This window comes from Mycosarcoma maydis, chromosome 17, assembly GCF_000328475.2.
Source record: "Mycosarcoma maydis chromosome 17, whole genome shotgun sequence".
In the NCBI taxonomy this organism is placed as follows: domain Eukaryota; kingdom Fungi; phylum Basidiomycota; class Ustilaginomycetes; order Ustilaginales; genus Mycosarcoma; species Mycosarcoma maydis.
The window spans coordinates 37,726-54,831 of NC_026494.1; the positions used below are offsets into that span (position 1 = coordinate 37,726).

The window sequence follows — 17,106 nt, forward strand, 5'->3', positions numbered from 1 at the left end:
ATTCTCTTGGGGCTGCACGACCCGTGACTGTACCAGTCCGGGCATTTGCCAACTCGATCTCGAACAAAGCTTCTTTCCACTCGCTCGTCCGCAAGCTACGTCCGTACTCGAGCTCAACGTGACTTTTGAGTCACAATGGCAGCTCGCGACTGCAACGCATCCCGAGATGTGGAGCAGCGCCATGTCACATCACACATAGTCGCGCTGGCGATCCACGGTGGAGCTGGAGGCACGACCACACCGAACATGCCTGCCGACCTCATCGCTGCTTACCGTCAACGACTGCGCACCGTTCTCTCGACCACCTACGAGCACCGCCATCCGACGTCGCTCGAAGCGGTCTGTGATGCAGTCTCGCAGCTCGAGGATTCGCCTCTCTTCAACGCCGCCAAAGGCGCCGTATTCGACCTAGCTGGACACACGGTATGCGAGAGCTCGTTGATGACCACACAACCCGGTTTTCACTCCAACACGGTCGCAGTAACAGGCGTGCGCAGGACCAAAAATCCGATCTTGCTGTCCAAGGTGTTGCTCGAAAACAACACGCTGCTCGGAGGGCACGCCTTCTACTCGGGAGAATCAGCAGAGAAGGCAGGTTGGCACCTTGGCACCCAACGCGTCAGCACAGGCTACTATTGGACCAAGAGAAGATGGCTCGAGCACAAAAGAGCACTTGATCCCAAGCTTGACAAGCTTGCCGAACTCGTCGCTCATCATACGCAGAGCTTCCACGACAACGATGACATGGACCGTCAAGATGTGCAGCACAATCCGCCAGCTTACTCGCACTCGACAGCCGCAATTCAAGCCAATATTCCGTCCGAAGCCGAGTCTGAGCCCGAACTCGAATCCGAACCCGAGCACCAAGACCAGTCCATCTTTGACCGCTACGCGCATCTCACCGACTTGCTCCCACAAGGCACCGTTGGAGCGGTTGCCCTCGATTCCAACGGTCATCTTTCCGTTGCTACCTCGACGGGTGGCAAGACGAACAAGTATCCGGGACGTATTGGTGATACGCCCTCGGTTGGATCCGGGTTCTGGGCCGATTGCTGGTCCACTTCACGTGCCCACCCTCGCCGCAGATGTAGCACAGCGCCACTTTTGCAACGTCTGCTGCGCTGCATTTTGCCAAATTCTAACAGCTCGGCTGACAATGGGCTGCGGGGAATCGCAATCTCAGGTACAGGTGATGGCGATTTCTTCCTTCGCACCAACTTTGCTTCTTCGCTAGCACATCGCATCAAGTACGCCGACGTGCCATTCGACCAAGCTATCGAAACAGCCATGGACGAGCTTGTCCACCTCTATGGCTCCGAACAGGGCGTGGGAGGTGCCATCTTACTAGACCGTCAGGGCAACGCATACTTTCCCTTGGCGGCCAGCACAATGAATCGAGGTCTTATCTCGAAGAGCACCGCCTTTCAGCCAAAAGTGGCCATCTTCGATCACGAGCATCTCGCATAGCTCACTCTCGCACTTTTGCAGATTCGACCAGCAAGAGACGATAACCTCGCTACGTTGACAATCGCGGTCAGATTCATTTGTCCATTCGAAACAAGATGCAATCAAGGATGTGGCGATCCGAAACAAGATGCAATCAACGACGAAAGGATGCGGGATGTATGACTGGGATGCGGATCAAAACGGGGTACAGACGTGCTACTTTGGTGATGGTGGCGACGGCGGTGCAGGAGGTGAAGGCGGCTTCTGCTGTTGCTGCTTCTTCTCGTCCTCCTGTTGCTTCTTTTCGCGCTGCTTCTGTTGGTCGTGTTTCTTGTTCTGCTCTTGCTCCTGCTGCTTCTTGTTCTGCTCCTCCTCCTGCTGCTTCTTGTTCTGCTCTTGCTCCTGCTGCTTCTTGTTCTGCTCCTCCTCCTGCTGCTTCTTGATATCTGGACTGACAGCGGCGGCTTTTCCTTGGCCGGCAGAAGGAGGTTGCTGTGGAGCAGACAAAGCTGCGGCGTAGCTCAGCTTTGCATCGCCACTAGCGCCGGGGCTAGCATCTGGACTGGAAGCGCCGATGACGGCGGCTGCGCCGGCCGCACCGGCGCTCTTGCTGACACTCTCGATGACCTGGCGTGGCGACATGGCGCCGCTGACCTTTTCTTTGGCCACATCCTTGAGCACGTCTGCTGGGTTGCTGGTGCTGGGGACCGGGTTGGCGTTCTTGTAAGCGTTGGGCTGGCAGTTTCTACCCAATGGACCTTTGCACTGGTTGCAGACTGGCTGGTCACTGGGCGCGAACGCTTTGCCAGGAGTAGCCTCGTGCAGGCTGGTCTGTGCGACATCGTTGAACACATTGCCTTCGATCAGCGCCGAGACACCGGGACCCATATCGAGCGAGTGGCCGGTGTTGTGGTCGAAAATGGTGTTGACAATGTGCCACACGGCTGGCTGTTGACCGTTGGCGTCCGGGCTCGCAATTCGTGGCGATCGGCCAGAACAGTTGCTCATCACATTCGACGAGAACGTCACCTTGTCGCCCGATCCGTAGCCGAGAACAGTCCAGTAGTGCGAACCATCACAGGTAGCCGACCACTTGGTAGCGCCGTCAAATAGACAATTCGAAATAGTCACGCGGCCTGCAGATTCGTAGCCGGTGACGATAAACTGTCGACCGATGTGTGCAAATGTAATGCGGTCGATCCAGATGAGGTCGGTGTCGTAGAGGGTGATGCCGTCTCCGCCCCAGATGTACTGTGGATTGATCTCGTCGATGCGGAAATTGTGGAGGATCACGTTTTGGTGATGTGCGATGCGCAAGCCTTTGCCGCGGATCGCGGCGTTGGACGTGATGCCGATGACGGACTTGTTGGACGATACCGTGATGGGAGTGAGGCCGGCTTTGTCGTAGGTGACGGCTGTGGCGCGTTTGTCTTTGCACCAGCCTTGGCCGTTGTCGATCGCCAGCTGGCCTTTGTCGGGGCACTTGACGTATGAATCTGGAATGCAGCCGCGACAGTTGGTGCAGATGCCTTCGGTGGTGCGCAGGTCGTACACTTTGTCTAGGTGGATCACGCGAGGTTGAGCGTCCGAAAGCAGTTGCACGAGCTCGTTGACGTCTTTGGGTACCACAGCTGCAGTCGAGCCTCCGCCGGTGACTTGCGCAGCGAACCCGTGCGGTTGGCTCGAGATGCGCGATCCGCCCAAGCCAGCATCGCCGACCACGCCAGCACCCACCCCACCCGGCGTCGGCGCAGAGGGCATGTTGATCGCATAGTCCACGCCGCTCGCCAACGGTACAGACGCATCAGCGCCTTGCTGTTCCGCTCTACCCCCGCGCTTCCGATGACGATGTCCACCCACGCAGTTTTCACGCCTTTGGATCGAGCGTTTGCGATGTCCGAATTCGCCGCTCGGAAGAAATTCATGTCGAGCATCGAATTCGCGCCACTTGGCCCAAGGATCTTGGTTATGCGTTCCCAAGACCGGATGATAGACATTCATGTCATCGTCCACGACAGCATCAACTCGGTCACCAGTGTCGCGTTTGAGCAGCGTATTTTCGGTGCAGCCGGTGGTGCTTTGTATGTCCCATCGCTTCTTATCCTGGGTGATGGTGACGTGTCGAACGTAGAGCTCGTTGAGTGCGGTATCCACGTCGGCAGTGGCAAACTTGTTTCTCTGCAACCAACGTTTGTAGCAGGATTCCTCTTGCGCTGTTACAGGAGGAGCGCCCAATCGTTTTGCCGCGCCCGGTCCGTCGATGCTGGGATCCATGTCACTCTGGCTTACCGCCAAACCCAAATGCATCTGCACTTGGTCGTTTATCGTCGCGCGAGCCTGTTGTGCCGTACTTTGTCCAACCTGCCAGCCATGGTGCATGTTCCGCTCCAGATCGACCAGCATCACGTATACGGCCAACTGCATCATGCTCGGCTCGTTCTGTTTTTGTGCAATCAGTTGATGCAGATTGGCACGCGTCACAGAGTCGAGCTTGACCAGCCGAAAGTTGTCGGCACTGCAAGCAACGTTACGGATGCCATTGCGGATGCAGATCTCGTCCGTGTCCGGCTGGTAGTACTCGGGCAGAAAGCTCGTGGTGCCGACATGGTGCAAGATGTCGTAAGGATCAGTGAAGGCCGAGCCGAGCGGGACGACGATCAACGTCGCCAGCAGCGCAAACAGCGGTGCGCCTAATCGCCAGCTTGACCAGCGATGCATCGTAGACGAGCACAGTCAAACGTACCAGGCGCGTCGAATTTCGCCAAGCTATCTATCAAAGCGAACACCTGTCGATGGTAACGATGAAAACAGAGCGAGACACTTGATCGATGCACAGGGGATGTGGGTACGGAAGCAGCAACAGAGCGAGCGAGTCGCTTTATAAGGTCTCGTTGAGCACGAAACAACACAGCGCTAGACAGTCGGACGCATCAGGTGCGCCGCTGGAGCGATGCTGGAGCGCAAGCCGAGCGTCAACAGCGATTCACGATTGTTACCCACCCACGTTGGTGAGCAAACGCACGACTGGCAAGCCAGCGCGCGTGTGGGCGCGCAATGAAGCACAGACGCCTTGCAACCATCCCACAGACCGTTGCAGTCGGTGGGTGAATCAATACAGCAGATGAAGCGGTTGCCAACGGCCAAAGGCCAACGCAACGCGCTCGGTGCTGTCGCATGTATCGTTAGCGAAACCGACGTGCGCCAACCGGTTCAGCCACCGCGCCCATCTCTTGTCAGCAGCCCACCCAACGCTACTCGGCAGCATTCACCTTGCAGCTCGAATGACAAGGTTGATATTACAGCATGTGTTGGAGTCCATCGTGTCGCAATTGAACGCAACTGATCGCTGTACACAGTGACAGTGAGACCAGAGCGCAGAGCTGTTTAGCAGTTTGCACTTGATTTTCGGCATGACATGGATTTGTGCGTTTATGAGATCAGCGTTATGATGCGCTGCCACATGCGCATCTGAGCGTCGAGTACGAGCATGGCATCGTGCTGTACTCTGACGTCGTGCAGTTCGGCGAGCGCTTCCGCCCTCGCTCTCGCCCACGCGGTGTGTGCCTTGTTGCACTCGACGCGAGCGAGGTCGGTTTGGATTGTGCCAAGCTGAGTTTGCAGCATCAGCTGTGTGCGCGCTGTGCGCGCGGTAGAGGCGGCGTGCAGCGCAAGTTGCGCTTCCAGCTGCGAGGAATGTGTGCGCGACTGCTCCAGCTGTGTGCGCAGCATGGTGAGCTCCGACAGCGCTGCCGAGAGCTCCACTTGCACTTGCACTTGCTCCGACGCTGGCGCACACACGCTTTCGCCAGTACACGTCTCGGTCGTCGATGCTTGCTCCGGCGCCAAATCTTGCAGTCTGATCCGTGCAACTGCACTGACCAACTCGTCCAGGCCGCGCTCGTCTTCGCTCAGCAGCATGGCGCTGATGCTCTTGCGCAGCTCACCGGCGTCCGCTACTGTGCGCTCGTTGGCATGTCCCTGGTCGAGCTTGTGCAAGAAGACAGAACTGTCGTCAGTAGCGCTTCCTGAGTCCGAAGCGTGCTTGACCGCAGCCAGGTGTGCTTCCAGACCGAGCGATTCTCTGAGTGCCGATTTGAGTCGCAAGCGCGTCTTGGCCGACATGGCGGTCGAACGAGCGCGGCCGGCTACGCTTCGAGGTGGTGTCAAGGCAGGCGGCGACGCAGCCGCGCCGAATGGCGTGGATGGAATCGAGCCACCGTCTCGGTACGCTCGTGGTGGCTCGGGCGTCTCGGTGGTCTGGTTGGGTGCGACGTTGGGACGACGAGCAAGACGTGTAGCAGCGGTAGCCGCTCGAAGCGATGGCGATGCGCACCACGAATCGGTGGTGTCGTCATGCGTGTTGGCGTTGGCCTCGTCGTTTTCCGTCTGGTCAGGATGGTTGCTGCGTCGAGTATCGCCGATCGACGCGCTTGCTGCCGTCGTGGCGCCAAGCGCGCTCGGTGGGGTATCCAGACACACACCATGGCGCAGCACGGGCGATCGAAGCATGCTCATGTCTGACACGGGAGATGCAACAGCCAAGTCCAACGCCATGAGCTCCACCGACACATCACGCGCCAAAGCCTCGAGCTCTTCCGACGCCCGTCTCTGCCGTCTCGTCTGCGTCGAGGCCGCACCCAACGACAGTGGCTCTGGCTCTGGCTCTGGCTCTGGCTTGCACTCGCACTCGCACTCGCACTGGATCTCGATCTCGCAACATTCGTAATCACCCTGCTTCTGCTGGCGCTGTTGCTTTTCATCGTCCATCAAATCAACCACCGAGAGGTTAGCTTTCTGTGCAACCACCCTGAGACTGGCGAGCAGGCTAGCATCGATTTCGCTCGACGACAGTACGCGATTGCGTGCGCTCTGGTGCGGATGCTTGACACCGATGCAGACGGGCTTCCGACTGGGCAAGGGGGGGGCGTTGCTCGTCGGCTCTTGGTTGGCCGTGACCGGGAAGAGCAAAAGGGAAGACTTGATGGGCGACCTGGATCCCGACCGCGGCAAAACCGTCGAGGAGGATGGCGTCAATGCCGCGCCTTGGATTGCGTGCGCTGGGCGTGTGTGCTTTGTGCCATCGCGCGGTGTGTGCTGCACTTTTGCGAGCGATCCGAATCTATGGAGCGAGGTCGACCTTGCAAGGCTCGTACGTTCCGAGGGCGAGGCGGTCGATGCACCAGCGCTGAGGTTAGACGAGCAAGACGAAGAGAGGAGCGCGCCACTGAGCCTCTTTTTCGCCTTGATGAGTGCCTCTGGTGTGCTGATGGGTTCGTGGTGCGTGGCTTTGGCCGCCTGAAGCGCAAGGAGCGAGGGATGCACGCGGTTGGCCTGGACGATGGAAGCTTTGATGCCGAGTTCGAGTCTGTCGAGTCTGTCGAGCCTGCTCGAGACTGAAGCCAGGGCGGATTCGGTGCTCGAGCGCGGCTTGGTCGATTCGGTCTGTACGCCGTGCGAGCGGAGCGCAGCGAGCGAGGACGTCTTGATCGACGACCTAGGCGCGCTTTCGACTGGCTGTACCGCTTCGACACTGACCGTTTCGACGACATTGTACGCCTCGGTGGACGTCTGTGACACACTGGCGACTTTGGCTTGAGGAGTGGGTTGTGATACAGCTAGCGCCAGGCTCGACCGTGCTCGAGCGCGTGCTACAGATAAAGCGCCCGTGCTGTACCGCTTGGTGGCTGCATTCGGTTGTGAAGGTGGACGCACCGAGATGTTTTCCTTTTCGTTGGTCGCAGACGCACTGACGTTGCTGCCCAATGAGGGTCGCTCAGTTCGACGCGTAGCTCGTGGTGCATGAGTGCTTCCAGCACTTGGAATTCTGGAAGCGTTTGAGATCGACGATGCAGGAGGAAGCCTCTTTGACAGTGTCGAGTCGGCCAGGTGCACCGCTGCTGCGTCATGCGTCGGCTGACTTGCTACGCGTCTCGTGCGAATCCTCGAGACGTCGGGCCCTTCTAGGTCACACTGATCGTCGTCGTCGTCGTCATCATCATCATCGTCATCGTCATCGTCATCGTCATCATCATCGTCATCATCATCGTCGTCTTGCTCACCGTCCGATTGCGAGTCATGAGCCTGAAGATCCCCAATACCTGCCAACAAAGCCGGTCTGAGCCCCCGGATCGGCTTTTCGTCCAGTAGCGTCTTGACAGACGCGGTTTTGAACTTTGGCTTTGGCAACGTACCGATCTTGGGCCTTTGCTGCTGCTGCTTCTGCTGTTGTTGTTGTTGTGTGGGAGCGGCGCGTCCGGCGGAAGCGCTGATGGTGCGGTTGCGTATGCTTCCCAAGCTGGACGCGATCGTGGTTGCGGAGCGCGCCGATGCGGGAGAGGGCGAGGTGGTAGTGGTGTTGGGTGTGGTGTGGACGCTTGCAGCGTGTACTTCGGCTACGCTGTCCGAGCGTGCGATCTTGGTACGAGGAGGCTTGGAGGATGGGGATGGGGAAGGGAGCGATTTGGTGGGTGCGACTGCGCTTCTCCACTGTGCTCGAACGGAGGGAGGGCCGGGAAGCTTTGATGTTGTGGTGCGGGTGCGAATGGATGCGGATGTGGATGTGGGAGCATTTGCGCGTAAAGGAGCCATCGCGGTGGTGGAAGCTGAGTTGCGAATGATTGGACCAAAGTCGCTCATTGCGCTGCCATCTGGCACTTGAGTGGCGATGGGAGCTTCGTCCATGGGTCGCTTTCCGAGCGAGGACGAAGCGCGCGTGGCGTCTGGACTCGTCTGTGCAGCTCGACGTTGGTACTGGTTCGAAGCGGATACCAGGCGCCCTTTGTGATTGAGCGAAGGGATGCTGCTCGTGACGATGGCACGGATCGGTCGAGGGACGCTGGCTGGCTCAACAGCCGGCTGCTGTACATGAGCATGTGCAAGTGCGCCATTACTCGCATTCGCTGGAGCAGTCTTGGAAGCGAGCTTAGTAGCCTTTTGCTGGCCAAACGCGGCACGGAAGGAGAACTTGGGAGACGACAGACTGCCACCCCCGCGCTGCTGCTGCTGTTGCTGCTGTTGTTGTTGTTGTAGCGGTTGTGGCTTTCGCTTTGGCGAGGGTGAACGCGACAGAGTCGCGGCCAACATGGTGGAGTAGGTTCGAGACGGGTCGGTGGTAGGATCAAGATGGGACACGGTGTGATCGAGTTGAGGAGTGAGAGTGTGAGAGCCAACAAGCAGCCAAGCAGTGAGCTTCATTTGCACGATGGAAGCACAAAGTGTTGGCGATGCTTGACACGCCTCAGGAGAAATTAAATCAAGTCAACTTACTACAAACACAAAAGTGACACGCGAGTGAGACACGAGTCGAAAACAACAACACTCGTGACTCGTGACTCGTGACTCCCAACTCTGACACGCAACACCACTAACGACTTGATCTACTGACCATGTTTTGTAAGAGTAACACGGCTCATAGTGCTTTGATTGGTGCGACTGGGAAACAGAGCATTGTTGACGATTGTCTCGAGATCTGTGTTGGTATGGAATCACCAATCAATGGATTGGTGATTAGCACCACCAGCCGTACTCGTTGCAGACCCATTCAAGTTTGTCACCTGGCTTTCTATCGGCATACCATGATAGTGCCGGCAGGCTGGCACCGTTGCCGCTCCTCTCGACCACTGCGCCGCCACGAAGCTCGTCGTGAAACCGTTCGACGCTCTCGCCTCTCTCGAGTTGCGCGTGATCTTGAGCGTTTAGCTCGACGCCCAAGCTGGCCAGATCGACGTTCCAGGCAACGCACTTGTGCATGCCAAACTGCGCTGCCTGGTGCCTTAGCGCGCCGAGCAGCTGTTCGAATGCGGCTGCACTGGTAAAGCGCAGACGCAGTACGGCGAGTTTGTGTGCAACAAAGTCAAACATCCACACTGCGTATGATGGCTGGCTGTCTTCAGCTGTGGGCGAGGGCAAGATGAGCCCAAAGTAGCTCGGTTTGGGTGCCGAGGCGGGCAAAAGTGTGGTGGCGTAGAACTGAGAGCGTTGGATGAGCCATCGCCAGGATGTGGCGTCTGGATCGTCAATGCAGAACCTGATGTGCGTGTCGGAGCGTTGCTCGAGTTGAGACAGCAGGTATTGTCGATCGATGCGGCCGAGCTCTTTGAGTTGGTCCGCTGACAACCATCTCGCTCGTTGCGCAGGTGGGGCGTACGCTTCGTCCTTCGAGAGCGGCTTCCACTCGACGTGACGGTTGCCGACCACCTGCCATCCAAACTTGGAGTAGTACTCGCCCACATCGCTGTAGAGAAAGGAGCACGTCGCATCGGCTCGGTGCCGGTCCGCCTCGTGCGGCTGGAACACCTGGACGAGATCTTGGTCTAGCTTGGTGGCCCGCAGCTGGGGGATCTTTGGCCGCGGGTTCAGCTGGTGCTGCATGAGCGACATCATCTTTTGCGCATATCCATTGCGCCGTTTGGCCGGTGGAACAAACACGGAACAGATGCTGTACGCCATGGCGCTCTGCACGTGGTCTTGTGCACGTAGTTTGAGCAGAATCGGTCGCCGATACGTTTCGCACGCACACAGGAAATCCAACGTCGTCGTATCGTCGGCCGGCACGAGAACCCATCTTTGTCTGCGTTGCTTGCTAAAGTCGGTGGTGCCAAGCACGTCTTGTTCACGCATGATAAACTGCTCTTTGGTCAACAGCGGTTGGCCCCACTCGACCCATTCGCGTTCGGTAGCGATGAGGTCTTGCGCTTCGGTCGCACGGACCAACACGTACCCGCACATGTTGACGCTCATCTTGAGGCGCTACCGCGTGCGTACCAGCGTCGTCCATGCAGCTGGACGGTCGAAACGGTGAGATGGTCGAGTGAGGCCAACCGGCTATGTATCCACAGCATCGTGAATCACGAATCGTGAATCCAGAATTGTGAATCTTGGATCATCACGATCACGGATTCGTGATTTTGCCTCGACAGGCCAAGATAGACATTTGCGCTCTAACATGTATGCCATTCACGAATCGTGAATTTTGCACCTCACGCCTTCACGCTTGCAGTCTACGCTCACACTCACCAGTCAGAGTCACGAGTCGTGAGTGTGTGTGACTCAGTGACTCACAACTGGTGCGTAGTCGTGAGTGTCTGGCGAGTGTGCTTTGTGACTGCGCTCGCTGACGTGTTCGTGGTTCGCGCACGGCTGTTGTTGGTTGCTCTTTCACTTTTTGGCTTGGTCAGCATTCATGATTCGTGATTGACGATTGACGCTCTACACACCTCTCCCGACAAGCATTTACGATTCCTGTCACTCTACGTCCTCGCACGACTTTATCCACGTACAAGCTATCCTCGGTATTGCACCAGTAATGACTTGCACCAACCAGGACACTGTTCACGCCTCGGCGTCTACCACGAGCTCCAACGTTGCGTTTGCTGGTGGTCGAGAGATCCGAGTGTTTCTTCCGCCCACCTCGTCCACCAGCAGCAACACACTCACACTCTATCCCGCGCCTTCGGAAGACGATTTGAAGCCGACGGCGGCGGAGCTATCGCATGCGTTTCGCTCGTCACCTCTGCTTCGAGCTGGGCCGGATGCGCCGTTGCTGACACGCGCGCTTCGCGAGCGCGAGGAATCACGACTTGGTCTCAACTCGTCGCGCAACCGCACATACGCGTCTATACGTATCCGCATTCGTTTCAGTGATCGAACAATGATCGAATCGACGTTCAGCGAAACAGACACGATCGACGCTGTCTATGCGGTCCTGCTTGACTCGCTCGATGAAACCGTCAAGCACAAAGGCGTCGTCATCTACACTTCGCCTCCTCGCATCGAGTACAAGAAATCCGATCCCAGCCTCAAACGCAAGACGCTCAGAGATCTCGGCTTGATCCCTAGCGCCGTCGTAAACTTAAAGTGGGACGATCCGCACTTGAACTCCAACGCCCTACCCGCCCCCTTGAGAAGCGACCTCACTTCCGCCGCACAACCACTACCCCTTCCATCATCCCCAACCTCGCCACCGTCCACACAACTCAACCCACACTCCAACTCCAACTCCACTTCTGTCCACACTCCACCGTCAAAACCCGTACCCAAGTGGCTCAAAAATATTGTCAGTAAGTCCTCCATCCGCCCAACCCTCCAGTGATCCCACATAGCGCCTGCCTTGTTGACCGATCCGTGTTCGCGCTCCACATTCGTGATTCACACTCGACAGAAAAGTGAGCATGACAACTTGGACGTCGCGAGCAAACGTCAACGCCTCCACCCGCCGCATGCTTCGACCATCTACGACAGTCGATCCGACATGCACCTCGACTGAACCGCTTGCGCACCCGATCGCATCTCTGTACATTGCAGACTCACACCGTCCAAGCATACATATCCATTCACATTCGTCATGCATTCGTCATACATGGGTCGTGGGTGATGGTCTCGTGAAAACATCAATCATGGCCCATCCTGCGGCCCAACATGCCATACACATCCACAGGCACCGCATAGCTCTCGCCGACCAGCTGCTTGACCGCGACGCACAGCTTGTCGATCCTGACGACCAAGCCGAACAGCGTGGCGACGCCGACACTGAACGTCATGTACTCTGCATCCTGGAGCGTTGCCAGCGTGATTTTGGCAGGGAGAGTGGCGAGCATCTCGTCGATGGCGCGCGAGCCGGTCTCTTGGGCGATGTTGAAGCCGTGCGGGGTATCTAGGAATCGATCTACGAGCGGACACGCGGTCACCTGCGGTAGCGGCTCGCCGGTCTTGAGAGCTGTGGAACACATGCTGATCACGCTCACTACATCGCCCAAGAATCGAGGATCCAGAAAGCGCGTCCGTCGCAGCAGCGCGATCGAGTACGCCGCTCCTAGCCGCTCAAAGATCGCCAGGCAGTGCGACAGAAGCTTGGAGATCTGCATCTGCACCTCAAACAGCTCGCCGTACCGCGCAGATGGCCATCGACCGCGCAGCGAAAACTCGTACGACACGTTGACCGAAATCATCGACAGTCGACGCAGCTTGGCTCGAACCGCAATGATGCGTTTCCGAACCAGCTCGGACGAAGGATGCACATTCATCAGCACTTGGGCCTCGCCATGTTCCGGCAGCGCCCGCTGCCACACTTCCGCCTCGTTCTTGGCTGCATCGCCTTTGGTCTGATCCACCGAGGCTCGATGTGATCCCGGCGCAGACGGCGTCATCTTGGCCACGCCACTCGTCGACAAGGTCTGCTCTCGCTGTTGCTCTGGCTCGGGCTCGGGCTCGGGCTCGGGCTCGGGCTCTGGCTCTTGCTGTCGATGCGGATGACTGGCAATGCCCACTACCGCGCAGTAAATCTTGCCCAGCTCGGCAATCGTTGCCGCATGAGAAAGTCGCTGATACTGCCTCAACGTCGAACTCGGCGGCAGGTAGCTAAAGATGTAAGCCGCCGATACGCCAATGGTAACGGTTACAAACCTCCTCCACGTCGTGTCCCATCCAAAACCAGGCGAGCCGGGCGTTGGGTTGCTCACGTCCTTCCAGCTGTACCCGACGATGAGCGCGGTCGTCACAGATGCAATGATGGGCGTGATGGGTGGGCCGGGAAAGTAGATCCTGAACATCATGAGCATCGGAAACGCTACTGCGGTTACGCCACCGAGCGCGTATGCATTGCCGCGTCCATTGCCCGTGGAAAGGTACCAGATAATGAGCGCAAACACAGCACCGATCACGGTAGCGAGGATGCGCGACAACAGAGCGAATGCGGTCTCGCCTCGAAAGCGTGCCAGGGTGAGTTGCGCCATAAAGATGGCCCAGATGGCACGGTTCTCGTAGCACCATCCTGCCGACGACTTCATGTATGCAGGCAGAGATACGAGCGCAATCAGGACGGCAGCCTTGACGCCAAACAGCGTGTTGCCGTGCAACGCGCGGCGTGTGCAAAAGTAGATGGTGTGTCCGACTACTTGCAACAAGCCTTCCGGGTCAAGCGCATCGGGATCGCGAGCGCGTGTGGCGCCGAGATCGACGATAGGCTCGTGTGGCACGACGTGATTGGCGGTGCAAGTGTCGTGCTTGTCTTGAGAGAAATGCGCGTGTGCTTCGGCGCGGTTTCGAGCTAGACGCGGTTCGTCTTGGGCTTTGCTGTTGACGTCGGTGGACGAGGCTGCCTCGACGGCTGCCTCGCCGCTGCGGCTGCGCTGTCGGGAAGCGACGGGGGTATCACTGGTGATGTCCGGGATATGGTCCGGTTCGTCGTCCGGCTCGTCGTCGTCGTGTGTGGAGCCCGACGTGGTTCGCCACAGATCGGCCGAAAAGATGCGCGGCCAAAGCGGATACCAGAGCTGTGCAGCCGTCCTTTGCTTCTGAAGGCTCTCTACTTGTCGGAGCAGATCCAAGATGCGCTCGGTGAAGCTGATCGTGTGGAACTGATGTAGCCACACCTGGTACAGGTATCTGTGGTGAATCTTGCCGATCTCGCCTGGCCCCGTGCGCAGGTCCAGCTCGGCAGCCAGATCGTGGCTGCCAAGAGCCGTATCGTCGTGTCTCAAGGCGTCCTTGTACGGGTCCAATACTTTCAGTCGTCCAGACTGCCGGAATTCGTCGAGCTCGGCTTGCAAGTCGCCGATCACCTTGCTAGTTTCTTCCGCCTGCCGACGGCCCTTTTGCGCTCGCTGCTGGTGCGAAAGCAGGAAGCGCTCACGCAACAAGGTGTATCGATGCGAGTTGAGATGTGTCAACCACGCGACGATATGCCGGATCGCTTCTGCATTTGCAACGAGCAGATCGCACAGAGTCTCACCGAGCAGCTGCGCAAACATCTCGGTCACGTAGTTGCAGTCCGACGTGTGCAGGTAAGTTTCCAGATTGCCGAAGCGGATCGACTCCCAAATCGCGACGGGAGCCGGATCTCGCTTGTGCACAAAATTGTGGAGCAGCTGACTAGAGCGATCCCATGCATGTTGATAGCGACCATCGTTGCTGTGATGATGTTCGCGAAGGTCAGATGAGCTATGGTGGGCGTGGTGCATCCAGCGTCGAGGTGAAGAGTTGCGCGAAGCCGCAGCAATCGAGCGAGCCATTTTTCGAAAGCGCGACGAGGTCAGTTCGTTGCCCGCTTGTACAGAGGGATGTTCGTCGAGCTGCCGATAGGCGGTACGCGCGTTGGAAGATTCGTGAGCAACTGCCTGGTTGTGCAGGGGCGATTCACGGTAGGGAGTCGACGATCCTGAGGCTGGAGGTAGCGTGTGCATCGTGTCGTTGTGGGACGTCGACGCAGGGGCGGAAGCTGGCGGGTGCGCAGTGGAAATCGGAATCGGAATCGGAATCAGCGATGTTAAAGCGGGCGAATGGGGTCGCGAGCGAGGATGCAGGTGTGGCGAGAAATGGGTTTGGTGAAGACTGTCTCTGTGGTGCGTGGGAGTATGGCTCGGACGATGGACGGTGGCGTTGTGACTGGCATGACCGGATTCGGAAGGATTATGCGAATGCTCGAGCGATGTACGAGGCGTGATGACGGGCGTAATGGCAGGTGTGGCTAGACGTGAAGGTACGGGCGTCTTAGGAAAGTGAGCCGACTGGATGTCGGCCTTGATGGAAGAGTAGTAGTAGGACCATCCATCAGCCGGAGCGATGAGCGAACGCGAGAGGCGCTCCAAAGTCCTGAGATCGTCGCCACTGGCGAGACCAAACGAGATCTCGCGTGTGAGCAGACGCGAAGCCATGGTCATGGGCATCATTCCACTTTCGGCGGCTGCGAGTTTGCGTTTGACCATGTCGAAATCAAATCCATCCTGCTTGTCGGCTTGCGGTGCTGAGCGCGTGTTCTGGTCGTTACCGTTTTGCGCATTGTCGGCGCTGGTAGAGGGTGTGTCGAGAGGCGAGGTTTGCAGAAGCTTGACTTGGTCGGCACAAGCATCGGCAATCGGGACGAGTACGGCCACGAGGCGCTCGACAAACTGCGAATTGACCGACTTGGGGAAGAAGACGATGCTGAGGATCATGTTGATGGCCGCCTTGACGGCTAGTGGCACGACGACCGACTGGCCTAGCGAGTAAAAGGCGAAAGGGTACAGGGGAGCGTAGGTCAAGCAGATGTTCATAAGGATGCAGCTCAGGACACTAGCAAAGAGAAACGGACTCGGACCAAACCGGATCTTGACGTAGAGCACCACGGCCGAGCCGACCGAGAGGAAGACTGCGCAGACGATACTGGGACTCGCTTCGATGTAGTCGCCTCGAAATGCACGTTGGAGGTCGGTATCTGCTTGCGAAACTTTGTTCTTGCGCACGGCGTGCGAGATGGCGATGGCGATGTTGGACCAGGCCCATGCGGCGCACACAAAGACGAGCGTGAAGAACTCGCGCTCGACGATAGCGGCGAGAGGCGCTTCGGCGGGCTGGATGAACGAGCCTACGAGGACGAGGAACGAGGCGCTACCAAGCGCACGCTCCGATGGACCGATGAGGAAGATGAGCATACAGATCCAGGCGAGCAAGGCGGAGCGGATGACGGGTTTGAGTTTGGGCCAGGTAAAGCATGGTGGGATCCAGCTGATGTACCAAGGCAGCGGGTCGAAGCCGGCAAGCTTGGCCAAGCGCTTGCCATGTCTGGTGATGAGAGGTGGGATACGCATACGCTTGGGTTTGGGTTTGGGTTTGGGATAGGGATTGCCGTTGTCCAAGTCGCGTTGTGTAGATGAGGTTGATGAGGGATGAATGGCTCCATGTTGCTTCTCTGCTTGATCAATGTCGTGGCAAGTAGAGCCAGTCTGGGATGATGGATCGGCGGCGTTGGTGCGTGGTCTTGCTCGATTGCGTGGGCCAATGGAAGCAACCGATGGTGACGCGTTGTGGTTGGGTTTGGTGATGGTCTTGGGTGGCCTAGCAGCGACAAGATCGTTTGCTTGGCTCTGTGCTGGCTGATCCGAAGCAGGAATGGATGGCGTTGGCGACAGCGATGACTGCGGCAAACGTTGCGAGCTCATCCTTGTGACTGACAGAGATAGCTGCCAACGACGAGTGAGCACCCGAGCGTGGACGCAACCTTTTCCGACGTTTCTGTTCGCGTGACGCCGACAAGATGGGCTGTGCTGTGGATGTCAAGGTTGTCAACGGTCGATTCGTGATTGTGATGCTCTCGGTACTGGTCCGAAGCCGCGCTGAGCCGTTGAAACTAGCTCTGGTGTGGCATGATCGGAAGTGATGCGACTCGGCCTTCAAAGGTGATGATCACGATCACAATGACAAATACAATCACATCACGAATGGTAAAGGTAACTGTGATGACAACCATCCATGATCACAAACAGAAGCTCGAATCACAACCAGGAACGCATAAATTTACACACAGACTCGTGACTCTTTGCTTGCTCATCGGAGCGTTCACCGCCATTCACGATTGCCCGAAATAACAAAATCACGATTCGCGATTACGATGCCTGCAAGCCGCCGATACTCAGCAGCAGCGGCAAAGCATTCTTGATTTAGTTACGTGATAGTTTTGTGCGTCAGTCGTGAGTATGTGTCACGTGCCGTGTGTGTATGGGCAAGCTGTTAGGTCGTTGGTGATGTTCGGCCGTATGCGAGGTGAGAATCGTGCGTTGATTGATGCACGTTGTGCAGCTCGAGGTGCAGCTTCCGATGCCGCGGACGGGCTTGGAATCAGCGTGGTAAGCCGGATGATCGGTTGCTGTTAGCTAATCACCATCGTGCATGGTTATGAGTCTGACCGTG

General features: G+C 57.7%; 6 protein-coding genes across 6 annotated transcripts; 2 read left to right on the top strand and 4 right to left on the bottom strand.

Moving 5' to 3' along the window:
• Positions 1-135: 135 nt before the first annotated feature.
• Positions 136-1,467, top strand: UMAG_04707 (uncharacterized protein; the record flags this gene model as incomplete). The annotated part of the gene is made up of 1 exon (XM_011393295.1): positions 136-1,467. The coding sequence occupies one exon, from the start codon at positions 136-138 to the stop codon at positions 1,465-1,467; it is 1,332 nt and encodes a 443-aa protein (XP_011391597.1).
• A 195-nt stretch (positions 1,468-1,662) lies between these two features.
• Positions 1,663-4,164, bottom strand: UMAG_04708 (uncharacterized protein; the record flags this gene model as incomplete). The annotated part of the gene is made up of 1 exon (XM_011393296.1): positions 1,663-4,164. The coding sequence occupies one exon, from the start codon at positions 4,162-4,164 to the stop codon at positions 1,663-1,665; it is 2,502 nt and encodes an 833-aa protein (XP_011391598.1).
• A 711-nt stretch (positions 4,165-4,875) lies between these two features.
• Positions 4,876-8,529, bottom strand: UMAG_10672 (uncharacterized protein; the record flags this gene model as incomplete). Its single annotated transcript, XM_011393424.1, has 1 exon — positions 4,876-8,529. One exon carries the CDS (start codon positions 8,527-8,529, stop codon positions 4,876-4,878), a length of 3,654 nt encoding a protein of 1,217 aa, XP_011391726.1.
• A 423-nt stretch (positions 8,530-8,952) lies between these two features.
• Positions 8,953-10,185, bottom strand: UMAG_10673 (uncharacterized protein; the record flags this gene model as incomplete). Its single annotated transcript, XM_011393425.1, has 1 exon — positions 8,953-10,185. The coding sequence occupies one exon, from the start codon at positions 10,183-10,185 to the stop codon at positions 8,953-8,955; it is 1,233 nt and encodes a 410-aa protein (XP_011391727.1).
• A 565-nt stretch (positions 10,186-10,750) lies between these two features.
• UMAG_12280 (uncharacterized protein) lies at positions 10,751-11,536 on the top strand (the record flags this gene model as incomplete). The annotated part of the gene is made up of 1 exon (XM_011393474.1): positions 10,751-11,536. One exon carries the CDS (start codon positions 10,751-10,753, stop codon positions 11,534-11,536), a length of 786 nt encoding a protein of 261 aa, XP_011391776.1.
• Positions 11,537-11,834: 298 nt separating this feature from the next.
• Positions 11,835-16,358, bottom strand: UMAG_04711 (uncharacterized protein; the record flags this gene model as incomplete). Its single annotated transcript, XM_011393297.1, has 1 exon — positions 11,835-16,358. One exon carries the CDS (start codon positions 16,356-16,358, stop codon positions 11,835-11,837), a length of 4,524 nt encoding a protein of 1,507 aa, XP_011391599.1.
• Between the last annotated feature and the right edge of the window lie 748 nt (positions 16,359-17,106).